The sequence below is a fragment of the Typha angustifolia genome, chromosome 9 (genome assembly GCF_048772165.1).
Source record: "Typha angustifolia cultivar Huaian chromosome 9, ASM4877216v1, whole genome shotgun sequence".
Lineage (NCBI taxonomy): Eukaryota > Viridiplantae > Streptophyta > Magnoliopsida > Poales > Typhaceae > Typha > Typha angustifolia.
This window is the reverse complement of record NC_133247.1, coordinates 1,626,167-1,642,849: the sequence shown is the minus strand read 5'-3', so window position 1 is coordinate 1,642,849 and position 16,683 is coordinate 1,626,167. Positions and strand designations below refer to the sequence as shown.

Below are 16,683 nucleotides of genomic sequence, written 5' to 3'. Positions count from 1 at the left end.
CAGAATAACATGATATACTAAATAATTATATTATTCTATGGAAATATCATCTAGCATATTAGAAAGGGCCCTTGACAAAAGCTATGTGTCCATTTCAGTGGAACTTTTGGCTTCATTAATCAACCCGGCCTATGGGCAGCTCTTATGTTTTTCTATCCTGATGTGTGCTTCTGACACCATTGGATTATGTGGATGCATTAAGCCCCCATGAGCAGCATTGTCTTACAATATGTCACCTTCTGATGCCATTAGTATTAATTAGGAATATCCAAGGATTATCTTGGATACTCACCTCCATTGTTTCGTATCCGAGTTTTTTTTTTTTTTTTATTTTAATCTATATTGAATAGTTTATTTGGATATGGATATAAGTTGAACAAAAGCATCTAAAATAAATATATACAAGTATAATTTTACCACTATTTGATCCGTATCTAATCCATTTTTATCATTATTAATAATATTTTTAAACTAATTAAAATTTCATAGATTTATGAGGCACCTTGAAGCGTAGTTAATAAGTCATACTTCATGCAAGATAACGGTTAAAACGGTTAGTAAGATCTAACTAATAGTAACAATATTTTGTCGAATAAGTTTAACCGAGCATCGTTATCTATTCTCTGAATCGATGCAGAAGTAACGACAATTGACGTATCAACGACAGTAATATAGATCTCATATTAAATAGATATTTATTGTCATATCAGATATCAGTGTGTCGTGAGAGACCGACAAAATTAACAGATTATCGGCTTTTATTAACTTTTCCTATGACCGTGGAGATCACCTAGATATACAGGTAGCTAATAATGCCCTCATAATTTTGTGTTTTGTTTCGGAGATAATTCAACTCGTGCAATAGTTGGTCGTACCCAAGGCAACAACCCTATCAAACTATTATTACACCTAATTACCATCAAACCTAAAGATAACAACAACCACATCCTTTAAATCCATTTAGAAGACCTTCTTTATGGAAAATTATAATGGAGATCACTACTTTTCTTCGGTTTTATTTATTTATTTTTAAATTTTAAATTCGTTTTTTTTTTGCTTCGGTCTATGTATAAATCCTTTTTTTTTAATCTATGTGGTAAGGAAGTCCAACAACTCATAAGCTCGCACCCGCACACATCAACCCACTCAATAAATATTTATATAAAACTATATATCTCGATCGTCATCATCAGCAGCAAAGCTTAAAAGAGTCAAACGCTTTGGCTTCGTCTCTCTCTCTCTCTCTCTCTCTAAAGGTGCCATCTTTGGCTCTCTCTCTCTTTCTTTCTCTCCTGTTGTTTTTTATTATTTCCCCCTTTTCTAGGGTTCGGGATCCTGGGACTTGCGAAACCCTAGCTTTGGTTTGGGATTGCTCGAGCTTGGCCTCGGGTGAGGACGGATTGGAACCCTACTTGCTGTTGCCGAATCTTGCGAGGTTCTTTCTCCTCCCCGTCCGGCTTTTTTTTTGGCCTTTTTTGGGTTTTTTTTAGTGGAGTATAAGGGCTTAAACCCTCTGTCGGAAGCTGATGCTGGGGGTTCTCTAGGGGAAGATTTGGGATCTGGGTTCGTGAAATCTTGGTTCTTGGATGTTTGATTTGGTGGAATTGGAGCGAAAGTTGATTCTTGATACATGAGTAGGGTTTTCTTTTTTCCTTGGTCTCTGATTCTTGCTTTTCTTGGAAGGAGTTGCCTTCCTTTTTCTGTTCTCATCTTCTTGGAACTGTGCTATGAGACGATGAGTTCACTTATGTCGTCCTTTTTTTTTTTTGTTTCTCGCGATCTTTAGTTTGATAGCTTGCTGTTATGATCTATTTATCAAATTTCACCACTAAAATCCTGTCTTTCTTGAAAAGATGATGTTTTTATGATGAAATGACTGACGTGTGTTATTTCTTGATTGTTTGTCACCGATCTGTTGTTGTAATGCAAAAAGTTCGTACTTTTCACATATTTTCCGTGTCAAAAAGATAATTTTGGTAGCGGCAGCAGTTATATTTCTTGAGCATCATTTGCATGTCCGATGTGGTTTTAGTCGCTTGCTGAGCTGGTTAATCGTTGGGTTTGAAGGGACTGTTTGGAACAAAGATCCAGCGTGTAGCAATTGTTGGTTGCTAAGGTGCAAACAATGTTAAAGGCGGGGCATGACTTCCAAACAGTTCAAGTAAGTTCATGAGCTTTGCTACTTCTGGAAACCACTCCAACGTGCCACATTGGGATCACTCTTGCTGCGATAAGGTAGCTAGCTAGCTGAGGAGTCTGAATGATTTGTACTTTTTAGCTGTTTCTGTAATTATGTGGAACTGAGCTCAATATAATCAATTGTTTGTACCTTCAAGTCCTTATCAGGTGATTCATAAACTTGCATGACATTCTTTGCTTAGGTCAGTACGGATGTTGGTAGCAGCATGCTAGTAATTGTTGGGAGAAATGCAAAGATATTCTGCTACCAGCTGTGCTGCTGGAGTTAGTAATAGTGCAGTTGGCGGGGCATCTACGAGGGAAAATGTTAGAACAGAATCATCATTTGCAACATCAAATTTTCCTCTAAATCCAAGGTGATTGCTTTTAAGTTTTAATTCCTTTTTTTGTTTCATCTTTGACTTCTTTTGATTAGCCACACAGTCACCTGCATCTGCCATCTTACTTCTAATGTCTACCATTTTTAGGCTAGAAAAAGTTATTTCAACTTTGTAACTAACATGTCACTAATGTTGATTTCTGAGATAAAGTATTTTATCTCTGGTATATGTTGTTCAGCATACTGTTCTAACGTTCATTTGTGAAGCTGTTTATTCAATATGGCAGTTATATCAGTACTTGCAATATCAATTGTATGATTAACCTTTTCTTTTGGTAAGCTAATCAATTTAAGGTGTCCATTTTTTTATACTTTTTATGTTCTACTGTGCTTGCATGCTTTGCACTGAATGAACTGTATTTTTTTTTTCTAAATCTTATGGAATTTTAATTATGATAATTCATGTCCCAATTGTGGGGAACTTAAATAATATAATGATAATCTTGAAAAATAATGGGAATCCTATGTATGTCCAGTATAAGTTTGTATATAATAGTTCAGCTAGCAAAATCTTCTGAGTGGCATAATTACTGTGCTAATTTAAGGTTACTTACACTTAATTGTAGATAATTTTTTTTAGTTCTGTTCTTATTGCTGAAGAGACTGCTTCAGAACTCCACAAGTTCACTTTCAATTTACTTACAAGACTGGGAATAGCCTGCTATAATTTGTTGTTTTCTTGGGACTCTTCACTGGAAAATTGAGAAGGCAGGGAATATTTTTTATGACCTTGTGGGCTTTGCTACTATTCTATGTTTGTCTATTATATTCTCATGTGTTGACAAGGACTGTGCCATTGGTTATGGATTCATCAAGAGTGTCACTTGAGATGTATTTGAGTATTATGGGAGCCCTTTCCTGATGAATGGTGGGTAGCAATCTTATAAATCTCCTGCAGGGCAGGAAAAAAAAATTAACAAACAGAGCAAAATATTACACAAATTATTCTTGAAGACAGGCCAACTTGCCCATGTAGTTGCAGTGAACATGTCGGCAAACCCTTGGAATGTTTAATATTTTAATTCTAAGATCCTAATGCTGCTTATATACCATCTCTTATTTGCTCACATATTAAACACATCTGGAGATAAAATGAAGTGGAGTAAGTAAATTTGCAGTAATTTTAGTTGCCCTAGAAAGTTATCCTATGTAGTTTGGTCACATTGTGACGTATATGCACCTTTGTCCTAGCTTCCTGCTCTGTGAAATTCACTCGTCTGATTTATTTCTTTAATGGTGTCTTTGTGTATGGTTCCTAAATTGTCTTCTGGTCTAGACAATTCTTGAACATACTTGGAAGGAGTGCAAATGGTTCAGTGTGGTTTCTTTTGACAATGATGACATTCCATCTTATATTAGTTAGTTTTTGAATTGAAGCAATATTTTTTGTTTACTCGGCTGAATATGCTTTGAGTTACTTCAAATTTTGTTTGTTTACTCTTTTTCTTTTTTCCATTGCTCATACTATCATATTTTCAGGCGACAATCACAGGTAGCTCCTTATAAGCTAAAGTGCGATAAAGAACCTCTTAATGGCAGGTAAATGGTAAATTGGGTATAGAAAGAGCTACTTTAAATTGCAAATCATTATATGATTTTCTTTTTCCATTTTTTTAGTAATTAAAAAGTCTCTTCTTTTCTGTACTCATAGAAACATTACAGTTATTCATGTTCTCGCCTCTATCTGCTGCATTATCTGCAAAAGTTTTGACCCACCATACTTCTGCTAACTGTGTTTGCTGCTCCATATGAATCTAAGAGTTATCTTCACAAAGAGTTAATTTATGAACATCATATGCTGCTGTGTTAAAATTCTCTTTCCTCCTCCTGCAGGCTTGGCCCGCCTGACTTCTATCCTCAAACACCAACCTGTCCTGAGGAGACTCTGACAAGAGAATATCTACAATCGGGATATAAAGAGACTGTAGAAGGAATTGAGGTGTGTTTCCTATTACCTCTTTATCTTTTTTGTGCCAAGCATTGTATTTTTATTCTCTAATCTCCCTGCCATTGAAAATTTTCTAAAATGCTCCAAAAGATCATTTTTTTCTTGAATTCATCTGTACATAATCATATAACTCTGAGATCTGATGTAATCTCCAAAACTGCCTTGTTAACCTGAAGTAGTTGTCACTCTGTCAGTCACAGTATTAGACAGCTAACTTCTTTTTGGTCCTTTATGGGTTTGCTCACCTTAATAACTGCACATTGATTCCGTACGATTTGCATTAAATACGGTTAGATAAACAACATATTCGGTTCATATTTTTCATATGTTCATGGAAGTTTGGAGACAAGAATTGATGAATGCCAAATTAAGTTGTTCAATTGGCGACACTAACCAAGGAGAATCTTTAATCTTCTTCTACATGTTCACATAATGATTTTATCTTTTCTTTCTTGTACTGTTGTGGTACAGATATTTCTGATGATTATATCTTGAATTGTGATATACAATGCTGCTAACATTTGTGTTCACACGTTGATTTTCACTTTATACCTGTAAATCATCCCTTTCAGCCAAGTGAGATGGGTATCTGATTTGACCATTATGTATTTTTGTCAATACTTACTGACTTTGTTTTCTTCAATTTCTTTAGCTCATGGAATTTTTTGCATCATCATTTCTACTTAACAGTTCTTTGTTTTTGTTTTGTTTCTGACAGGAAGCCAGAGAGATTGTGTTAAGCCAGTTTGGATATTTCATAAAATCAGAAGTTACCTTAAAATGCAAGGAGGTAATTATCTTGTCAATTAATATTTTTTGTCTGTTCTTATTATTCTAACAGGATAATGTGTTTCTTCTGCAACTATTTTTTTCGTTATATTGGGTTCCTCATCTGAATTTCTTTCTTCTACCATAGTCTTTGTTTAGTTAAATAAGGATCAATAACTTTACTTTCTGTCTTGTATATGATTAGTTGGAGTTATATAATAAAATCCAAATATGTCTACTACTCAGAGACATAATTTTGCTCACTATAGTACTCTTTCCAATGAAATTTTCTTAGCTTGATTAATTAAGTGGCCCATCTTTGACATAACTGTTATATCAAACATTGGGTTTCAACTAATATTTCGTTACATTATGCTGTTAAGGCCATAAGAAAACGCTTCAGGGCTATTAATGAATCACGGGCGCAGAAGAGGAAGGTAATTGATTTCTTGTTCGTTCTTTATTCGTATGCATTTTGCTCTAATGTATATAATTTCTGTTGTGTTATGCATCATTTCAATAATGCTGTAAACTCATCATGAGCTGTATAATGCAACAGGCTGGTCAGGTGTATGGAGTGCCACTTTCTGGTCAGTTGTTGATAAAACCTGGTGTATTTCCTGAACAAAGGCCATGCGGTGAAGATTTTCGTAGAAAATGGATTGAGGTTATGATTACAAATGCTCTACTTACATTAATTTAGTGCTCTTGTGAATATCTTTCTCCTTCACCTTTTGGATTATACCAATCAACATCATGTATTACTCTTTTTTTTTATTCTGAATGAAGCCTAATTGTCCTTCCTTTCATCAGTTTGATCATGTGACTTCTAAAATTGTAGTCTGAAACCACGAATTTTTCCACTCTTTGGCTTTCATTGTGCATCATACCATATGATATTCTACCATGTGTTGAAAATGCTCGCTTTTTGTATCAAATTTTCTTTTAAAAGTGTGTACTTCAAAACTTTTTTTTCTCCTAATTTTAGTTGGCATCAATGGCTGAATTACCAATATCTTTACTATGTGCTGTTATTTTGTTTTTCTTGTTTTGCTTTTTACCACAAATTTTGTTATAAGCTTACTCTGAACATTGCTACAATCATTATTTACTTGGCAGGCTTTGTCACAGCAACATAAGGGCTTACGCTCATTGTCTGAACAAGTTCCGCATGGTTACAGAAGAAAATCACTTTTTGATGTTCTCACTCGTTACAATGTTCCACTGTTAAGAGCCACATGGTTTATAAAAGTTACTTATCTTAATCAGGTATGCAATTGCTTTAATCTGCCTATAGAGTAGTAGTCAATCTTATATCAGTTTGCTGCAAATTCATATGCTATACCACTGGAGTCAACTGTTGCAGGTTCGGCCAGCTTCCATTAGTGTTTCATCTGGTGCTCCAGATAAAGCACAATTTGCTCGTACAGAACAGTGGACTAAGGATGTTATTGAGTACCTACAGCAGCTTTTAGATGAGTCTTTCTTGAAAGATGGTTATGTTGCACCTTCATCCAGTAGAGATCAATCATCACCGAGTCTTGTCACTGGACCTGCACATTCGAAGCACAGAACTGAATCTTCTCCGGCTATTGCAGATACTGAGGAGCCCTCCTTTCACTTCAAATGGTGGTATATGGTGCGTCTTTTACGGTGGCATTTTGCAGAGGGGTTGCTTCTTCCATCTCTTGTCATTGAATGGGTCCTAAATCAACTTCAGGTAATAGATTTTCCTGCTTGGATAAAAGGGAAGCATTATTTGGTACTTTGGTAACTTAATTAATTTCTGTTAGATCCCAGTGAGGAATTAATGCTTGTTTCTACCATGAATTCAGGAGAAGGATTCAGCTGAGTCATTAGAACTGCTTTTGCCTATTGTTCTAGGTGTAATAGAGAGCATTGTCCTTTCACAGACATACACAAGAATGTTTGCGGAGATAACTGTTCGACACCTCAGTGATGTTTCTTCTAGCAGTTTGAGCTTAATAGATAGTGCAAGAAAAACATCTGTTTCTTATACTCTGGCTGAGATGTTACGCTACATGATACTTGCTGTGCCCGATACCTTTGTTTCCTTGGACTGTTTTCCTTTACCATCTCATGTGGCCCCTGATACGTATACTTCAATGAAGCTACCTGAGTCTGTAGAAACTGTTCACTTTGAGACAGGGGATGCGTACTTTCGGTACTTGTCCTGTGGGTATGCAGTTACCTCCATTCAAAGACGTGCTTCTAATCTTGCGAAAGTTGTAAACCCTAGCCTCCATGGTCGAGGTGCAGCTAAAGTTGTGCAAGCTTTGGATAAAGCTCTAGTAATCGGTGATGTGACATTGGCATACAACTCGCTGTTTGAAGATTTATCTGATTCTGCTGTTGAAGAAAGGTGGATTGCAGAAGTCAGTCCTAGTTTACGGTCTTCTTTACTATGGATTGGAACTGTTGAGTTGTCCCTAATTTGCTCTATATTTTTCCTTTGTGAATGGGCGACTTGTGATTTTCGGGATTGCCGTCCTAGCCTGCCTCAGAATTTTAAACTTACGGGCAAAAAAGATTTTTCTCGATTATATGCTGCAGCGCTGATATTGAAGAAAAAAATGGAAGAGATGCATAGCTCTTTAGGTTCTAAGCATAGCAATCCAATGGTAATCAGTAACAGTTGGAAAAGTGCCTCTCTTAATGATAATTCAGTAGGTACATCAATGGTGGATAATGCTTCTTCTCTTAGGAACAATATAAAGAACTTGGAGGAGAAAAAGAACAAAAAAGATATCTTCCAAAGCCCTGGTCCTATGCATGACGTTATTGTCTGTTGGTTAGATCAGCATGAGACAAGTAATGTTGGAGGTTTCAAGCGTGTTGAGGTTCTAATTTTGGAACTTATTCGAAGTGGCATCTTTTATCCTCAAGCCTATGTAAGACAGCTAATTGTAAGTGGACTTATGGACAGGAATGATACTGCATTTGATCTGGAAAGGAAAAGAAGGCATCACAGAATTCTGAAGCAGCTTCCAGGATCGTGTTTACTTGATGTTCTGGAGGAAGCTAGAATAGCTGAATCCCAGCTATTGCATGAGATTATTGCAGTATATTCTAGTGAGCGCCGGCTTGTGCTTCATGAACTTTTGAGGGGTCAACCCAATCATACAAATAAGAAAAGTAACAGTTATCCTAATTTTTCTCTCCAGAAGAAAAATAATCATAAAGCTGCTGTTAGAGATGTTAAACGTGGCAGATTGAAGGAAGTTGCTGAAATTAAGGTTATGATTTCTTCTTTATTGCATCTTCCATATTATTACTCCATGTCGATTGAGACACAACATGATGAATCCAAGGGGAGCTTCAAGAGGCCAATAGGCTCATTAGATATAAAAGTTGATTTTGCTGAAGTTAAATCTGGCTGTGAGGAGTGTAGGAGAGCAAAGAGGCAAAAGTTAGATGAACGAAGCTCTTCTGTTCAAGGAACTCCATCGAATCAGTCAGATGATGAAGATACTTGGTGGGTGAAGAAGGGGCCGAAGTTCCAAGAATCCTTTAAGGTTGAACCACCGCAGAAGTCAACTAAGCAAGCCTCAAGAGGGAGGCAAAAGGTTGTTCGTAAAACACAAAGTCTAGCACAGTTGGCAGCTGCTAGGATTGAAAGTAGTCAGGGGGCATCAACTAGTCATGTATGTGATAATAAAGTGAGCTGTCCCCACCATAAGTCTGTTACTGAAAGTGAGACTCCTAAAGAATTTGATCGGACAAGAACCGTAAATCTGGTTGATATTGGAAAAATGTTAAAGAGGCTCAGGTTGCTTGAAAAAAGATCAATTTCAATTTGGTTGTTGAAATTAATAAGGCAGCTTGTTGAAGGAAATGAGAAGGCACTTTCCAAAGCTAGCAGTGCAAGTGTGTTTTCTGTTCCACCTGATGATAGGAATGCCATAAGATGGAGGCTAGGAGAAGATGAACTTTTGTCCATTTTATATATTTTGGATCTTTGCTGTGATTTGGTCTCTGCAGTAAGGTTCCTCATGTGGTTGTTACTAAAGATACTTGGTGGAATCAGCAGTCCTCAAGTTGGAAGGAATATTTTGCTGCCCAAGAATAGGGAAAACCAAATTTGCCAGGTTGGCGAAGCATTTATTTTGTCATCACTTCAGCGGTATGTTGGATTTTATTATGTCTGTTTGCTTTAATATATCCAATAAGTTCTTTACTTATTAAACATTTGCTTTTACGTGGAGGTTTAATCTCCTCTTTCTTTGCTTGTTATGATTCTTTTAAAAAGAATAAAGGAACTTATTTCTTGTGCGTGTGCGGTGGTGGTGATGATTTTTACCCTTCTGCAGAAAAAGGAAAATGGCGTGTGTATGGGAGCAACACGTCATCCTTTGTTTTTTCTAAACATCTATTAAATTTATGTGTGGATCTATATGATAATTAGGTGGTGACATTTATATATTTGAGGTCTTACTTAAGGATAGTTTGACACTGTATATTTTCGTTAGGTAGTTCTCTTCAGCTGAGTGAAACAAATACTCATGCTGAGATTGGATACTTTTAACATAACACTTGAGTGACATAAACCACATTACTTGTGACTCTAGAGTGAGTTTTGTTTTAAGTGACTGTATTTCTTTTGCGATACTAAGAAAGTAGATAAATAATTACACAATATTATTTGTGTATATTGCATGCCACATCTCTAAAATATGGGCTACATCTTAATGATGCTTATTTGCTTTAATCTATATCTATTATTTACACTGTTTCAGGTATGAGAATGTGCTTGTAGCAACAGACCTTTTGCCTGAAGTTCTGAATGCTGCAATGTACAAAAATGCTGGTATGATTATGTCAAATGCAAGGTCTCCTGGTTCAGCAGCATTTTCTTATACTCAAAGTTTGTTGAAGAAGTACGGAAATGTGGCTAGTGTGGCAAGGTGGGAAAAGAATTTTAGAGCTACATGTGATCAGAGGCTTCTTGCTGAAATTGATTCTGCTCGCTCAGTTGACAGTGATACAGTATTTCTTTCTGGCTCCACAGCAGGAGACATTGATGAGCACATCCGTCAGAAACTGAGCAGTGGAAGAATGTCAAGAACTAGCCCGAGCATGAAGGAGATTGTACAGCGACATGTTGAAGAAGCTTTACAGTACTTTTGTGGGAAAGAAAGAAAAATTTTCGCGGCCACTACTGCTAAGAGCCCTTCCTTGGAAAAATGGGAAGATAGTTACCAAATAGCTCATGATATTGTTTTGGGCCTAGTGGACTGTATCAGGCAGAGTGGTGCTGCAACTCCAGATGGAGATCCCTCTGTAGTGGCATCTGCTGTTTCTGCAATTATTGGTAGTGTTGGACCTGCTATAGCAAAATTCCCTGAATTAACTTGTGGTAACTACCAAAGTGGCCCTCCTGCAGTCAATTCATTAAACTGTGTGCGGCATATCTTGAGCATTCACATTCTCTCTCTTTGTTTACTTAAAGAGGCTCTTGGGGAACGTTTTAGTCGTATATTTGAGGTAGCTTTGGCTGTTGAAGCCTCTTCAGTTGTTTCAGTGGCTTTTGCTCCTTCAAAGGTGCATCGCAGTCAATTTCAAATGTCTCCTGAAACTCATGATATATATGGAAATCATTCAAATGAACTCATAAACAACTCTGCAAAAGTAATTTCTGGAAGGGTTTCAAAAGCTGCAGCGGCTGTATCTGCTCTTGTTGTGGGGGCTACTGTTCATGGACTCGTCAGTCTAGAAAGGATGATTGCAGTCTTCAAGTTACAGGAGAGCTTGGATATTCCACAGTTCATCAAGAGCGGCCGATCCATTTCTAATGGTTTGCCACGTTCTGTTGGCACTTTCAAGCTGGACAATTGCATTGAAGGGTATGTGCATTGGTTTAGGATCCTAATTGGTAATTGCAGGACAGTGTTTGATGGACTAGTTGCAGAGATACTTGGTGAGTCGTATGTCCTTGCTCTTTCAAGGATGCAGAGCATGCTTCCACTAAGTTTGATTTTCCCTTCTGCTTACTCAATTTTTGCAATGGTTATATGGAGACCGTATATTCTTAACAGCAATATTGCTAGCCGCGAAGACATCCAGCTGTATCAGCATCTTTCAGTGGCTATCGCTGATGCCATTAAACATCAACCTTTTCGAGATTTATTTTTCCGAAATGTACATGCCTTCTATGATCTTCTAGCTACTGACACAGGTGATTCTGACTTTGCTGCGATGCTTGAGCTGCATAGTCCAGATAAACGTTTGAAAAAAATGGCATTCATTCCTCTTCGAGCAAGACTGTTTCTAAATGCTTTGGTTGATTGCAAGATGCCAGCATTTACAGTTATGCAGGACGATGGGTCATGGGTTTCAGAAGCTGGTGAACCAAGAGCAAGTATTGAAAATGAAGCAAAGCTTTTGGAGCGAATTCTTCAAATTTTAGATACCCTTCAACCTGCAAAGTTCCATTGGCAGTGGGTTGAGTTGAGGCTCCTTCTGAATGAGCAAGTTCTTATGGAAAAGATAGAAAACCCTAACATGTCATTTGTGGAAGCAATTCGATCTCTATCACCTAACGCTGAAAACTTTGCACTTTCTGAGAGCGAAAAAAGATTCACTGAAATCATTTTGTCACGAATACTTGTTAGACCTGATGGTGCACCTCTTTACTCAGAAGTTCTTCATCTTCTTGGAAAGTTGCTTCAGGAGTCATTGGTGATCGACATTAAATGGTTTTTAGGTGGACAAGATGTCCTTCTGGGGCGCAAATCCATCAGGCAGCAGCTTGTACATGTTGCACAACGGAAAGGACTTCCGACGAAGGCCCAGTTTTGGAGACCATGGGGCTGGCCTAGTTTTGTAGGCGATGCTGTAGCTAATAAAGGTGATAAGAGGAAGTTGGAAGCCACTTCTGTTGAGGAAGGAGAAGTTGTGGATGAAGGCTTTGATCTTAAGAAGTCTAGCAAAAGTATCTCTCAAAATATGGATTCTGAAGGATTTAATTCAGTCAGTCATCATTTAACTGAGAAAGCTCTTACAGAACTAATATTGCCATGTATTGATAAGAGCTCTAGTGATTTGCGTAATTTATTTGCCACTGAGTTGATCAAGCAGATGGGGGCTATTGAACAGCATATTAATGCAATAAGTCGGAATGGTACAAAACAAACTGGTATTGTTTCTTCTGGAATGGAAGCTGCTTCTAACAAACCTAGTGGTCGTAAAGGAATGCGAGGTGGAAGTCCTATATTAAGCAGGCGACCTACAGGAGTTACTGATTCCAGCCCTCCTTCTCCAGCAGCACTCAGAGCATCCCTTTGGTTGCGCTTGCAATTTCTTACTAGGTTGCTTCCTGTCATTTTTGCAGATAGGTAATTCACCATATATATGTAATTTTTCCAAGTTTTTTATATTTCACTTTAATTACTTTTTGTCCATAAGTTGTTAAAAAAATAAAAACAACAAAACTAACCTTCTCTGATGGTTCAAATTATAAATGAGATCAGTGTTTTGAGGTTTATTAAATTATAAACATGAGCCAGATAAATATTCTTTTAGACTTTTAGTCTTTAGGTATTTTCATCTGTTCTTGCATCTGATTGCTAAATGAGTTTCAATGTTGTGAAGTGCAAGGTGGTAGATAGTATTTAACAGTGAATACTTAGCCCAAGTATTTTCAGTAGGATGTGGTTCCTTATTGGTTGTCGTATTTCATGAATGGTTGGCTGACCTTTCTGTAGTTTATTGTTATCATTATTTCTTGCTTTGCACATTACAGGGAACCATCAGCACGGAACATGAGGCAAATGCTTGCTTGTACTGTACTTCGTCTACTTGGAACACGAGTTGTATACGAGGATGCAGACCTATCTCTTCCTCCTCTCTATGCTGGTTCATTAAAACGGGAGGCGGAGTCTATTCCAGAAGCTTCCATTGATTCATCTTTTGATCATCCTTGTGAGAGCCTCTTTGACAGGCTTTTGTCCATCCTCCATGCATTGCTCGGCAACTGCAAACCAAGTTGGCTGAAGACCAAGTCTGCCTCCAAGTCGACCGTTAAATCTCCTCGAGATTTTCCTGCGTTTGATCGTGAGGCAGCAGAGAGCATGCAGGTTAGTTCACGTTTATAATTTTTTAAAGATCTGGTGCAAAAGAACATAGAGAATATACTAAGTACAAAAAAATGAAAATCTGGAGATGTTCCTGATATGAAATTGTTGATTGATGCATGAGACCATCCTAGCACAATTGATCTTTTGTTAGATCTGTTTATTTTGTTTAATTTTTTAGCTTTGCTGCTCCTTTTGAAATTGTTGTGTATTTGTAAGCATCTGATGATTAAACTATTTATTCTATCCTTATAGGCATTAAACTAGAATAAATTATTGGGGCAATGCTTTTGCTTTAGCTGTTAACTTACTATGGATCTGGCAGATAAATCTGTCCATCGCCACCTCAAATAACTTATCTATGATCATCCAGAGGAACTACTTGGTGTTTTGGTCATGTTGACTTTATTTTTGTTGGAGCTCACTTTGGTTTTGGATCTTCTGTAGTCTACCTCTTTTGAGAGGTATTGGGCTGAGGTCACAGCTGTCTACAAGTACAAATTACTAATTTAGCAAATAATGGAATTTGCTTAGACATTAATTAGTTGCAATTTTGCTGCTGTCTTGCGGGTTTACTATTTAACTCTATGGATTGCCATGAGTCTATACATATCACGCTAGTGATATATCGACATCGATATGGGTTGAGTATCTTGATGCTCCCTTGACGCACGTCATTAGGAATTGAGCATATCTTTAAAGTTTAAACAAACCAAATTTGTTTTTCATCTCTTTTGATATCTTTTTGTATTACGGTGCTTGATTTATATTTTAAAATTCAAAGAATTTCTTTTTATTTTTCCAAAGTTATTTGCCTCAACTTGGAAGATCCAAGAAAGTTTGAAAAAAATGATAGAGATTATAATCTAATTGGATATGCTACAGTAATATGTAGTGTCAAGGGACTTTATATTAACCCTAAAACCCTATTTTAATTTTTAAGGCCCTAGAAAGGTTTAAGGATTATTTTTTCGATATATGAAAGACTATTCAGTGTGTTAATGACATGCCAGCTCGTTTGGCACATGCAGGTGATACATACTTTGTTGACCAAAGTATGCAGCTCCCATGACTTTTGGTACAATAATCCTTTTTAAACTATGCAAAATTTGAATTCTACACTTTTCTTTATTACATGATTTTTTAATTTAATTTTCATTTAAGTTTCACCTAAACTGCATAAGCAATATTCTAGTCTTATATTGTACTAGTGATTATTTTGCTGCTTAGATACTTGGTAACTGATAAACCAAGTATTTCATATCCTCATCCCTTTGCCCTCGTAGTATATACTCGTATAATGTTTGTAGCTGTTTTCTCTGATAATTTACCTCTCACCTTAGAAGTGAATTTGGATAACTTACACTTTTCTGGCATCAATTTATGTTTCACTTTCATTTTCTTTTGGTACTGACATTATGCACTTATTTTCTTCAGTCTGACTTGGATCGCATGGATTTGCCAGCATCAGTTAGGCGGCGTATTCAAGCCACCATGCCATTTCTTCCGCCATCTCTTCCCTTTACTATACCGTGCCACCCTCCTGTACCGTCATTGCCAGCACTTTCATCGCTTCTGCCTAGTACATCCGTCCCAGCTCTGCAGCATAAAAATGTTCCTAACAGCCGGCTTCCTATTAACATTTCAGGCAGAAGCAAGACATTACCTTCCCAGGAACTATACATGGAAATTGACCCATGGACCTTGCTGGAAGATGGTACAAGTTCTTCTTCTGCCTCTAGTGGTAGCAGCAACATGGGTGGTGTTAGCGCAGATCATTCCAATTTCAGAGCTTGCAGCTGGCTCAAGGGGGCTATTAGGGTGAGGAGAACAGACCTTACTTATATTGGAGCTCTGGATGATGATAGCTGACTCTTGTTGTACAGTTAAAAATTTTGGCAATGGAAGCAGGCAGGCTTATGCCAGTTCCTTCTGCATAAATGACTCAGGTCTTTACATCTCTTGCATCCATAGATGAATCTCCTTGTGGGACTCACCAAGGGGGGTTTGTATCAGAAGGTGCTGGCCACGATGACCTAGGACCAGCTGGCTTGTGCTAGGCCAGGTAAACTGACAACTCGGCAACCCCCATTTTGTAGCCATGCCCTTGCTGAGGCTGTTGTATATAAAAGAAACATTTATTCATTCCTCTATTGAGATGAGTTAAGTGCGAGGGATGTTCTGTAGCTTTTTTAGGTTCTAATCTTTTTGCGAGGCAATGTTGAAAAGAAATAACTGCTATGCCTCTGATGGAGACATGCTGTATCAGCAAGAAAACAAGAACAATGTTTTAGAGGAACATGAATTAGGGAAATTGTAATTCTTAAATGTATTCTAGGTTGATGCTAATTGTTGCTGTCAAACAGGTAGCCTATGAAGTACACTCAAACTACAAGTGAGATGTCTGTAATTTCAGATTCTTCGGCTCTCTGATTATTCCTGAATTTTCTATATTTGATTACTCTTAGCATTTTGAATTTCTTGACCTCTAGTTATATCTTGTTTCCTCACCATAAAAACATTTTTTTGGCATTTTTTTACAGGAGGAAGAAAGCATGGAAATAGTTTTTAGCAGTTGCAAGCAGATACATGTTGCAGCTTTGTTTGTTTCTTACTCCTGCCTGTATTTTGAAATTTTCTTTTACAGAACATGCTGTATATATCATCTTTAATTATAAACCAATGTATTGTAGCTTAATACTGACAGTATGAGACAAGTAGCCAATGAGATACTCCTCTGATTTATGTTGAATGAGTGTATCTAGGTTTAAATCTCAACGGTACTTAGGACATCATTAAGTTTCCATTTCTCTTCAAAAACACATCATTAGACGAGTAAAACTATTGTTCTGTTGTTAGCCAATACTCATTAGTCTTTTATTCTTCTTCATAGATCAAGCTTGCTTTAACTTAAAGAGGTATCAAATTTGTTGTATTTTGACAGGCCTAAACTTGGTTGGAAACCATTGCATGGTTTCCTCGTACAGGGTGCACTCATACGTCACAAACACTTTTGGCACTAGTAAACTCACTTTGAATCAAAATTTTTACTTTTGGCTTCAAGTTCGAAAAGGAGGACATGCCATTAGCACCCTTTTCACAAAATAGCTCAATTTGAGATTTTATCAAGCGAGAATAATAAATCAACTGTTGTGATTGCAATGAACTTAACAGCATGTTTTTGTTTGCAAGGTTCTTGGTCAGATTAATCTTGTTTTGGTAGGTAAATGAACTGCAATATATTTTTTTTGGTTGGAGATTTATTATTAGATCAAATTTTGTGGTGACCAATGTTC

General features: G+C 37.1%; 1 protein-coding gene across 6 annotated transcripts; it reads left to right on the top strand.

The window, feature by feature from the left end:
• Positions 1 to 1,203: 1,203 nt before the first annotated feature.
• LOC140766676 (mediator of RNA polymerase II transcription subunit 12) lies at positions 1,204 to 16,169 on the top strand. 6 transcript variants are annotated; one of them, XM_073106198.1, is made up of 15 exons: positions 1,204 to 1,256; positions 1,325 to 1,435; positions 2,068 to 2,235; positions 2,382 to 2,555; positions 4,058 to 4,117; positions 4,412 to 4,517; positions 5,245 to 5,316; positions 5,678 to 5,731; positions 5,854 to 5,961; positions 6,414 to 6,563; positions 6,661 to 7,014; positions 7,130 to 9,438; positions 10,052 to 12,649; positions 13,057 to 13,390; positions 14,825 to 15,922. In XM_073106198.1, exons 4-15 carry the CDS (start codon positions 2,428 to 2,430, stop codon positions 15,257 to 15,259), a joined length of 6,708 nt encoding a protein of 2,235 aa, XP_072962299.1. In that variant the 5' UTR covers positions 1,204 to 1,256; positions 1,325 to 1,435; positions 2,068 to 2,235; positions 2,382 to 2,427; the 3' UTR covers positions 15,260 to 15,922. The 6 variants fall into 6 exon arrangements, 3 of the variants coding, with proteins under 3 accessions (XP_072962299.1, XP_072962301.1, XP_072962302.1); XR_012105484.1 differs by adding an exon at positions 15,931 to 16,169 and having other exon boundaries at positions 1,228 to 1,435; positions 14,825 to 15,452; XR_012105482.1 differs by adding an exon at positions 15,931 to 16,168 and having other exon boundaries at positions 1,228 to 1,435; positions 14,825 to 15,782.
• Positions 16,170 to 16,683: the final 514 nt, after the last annotated feature.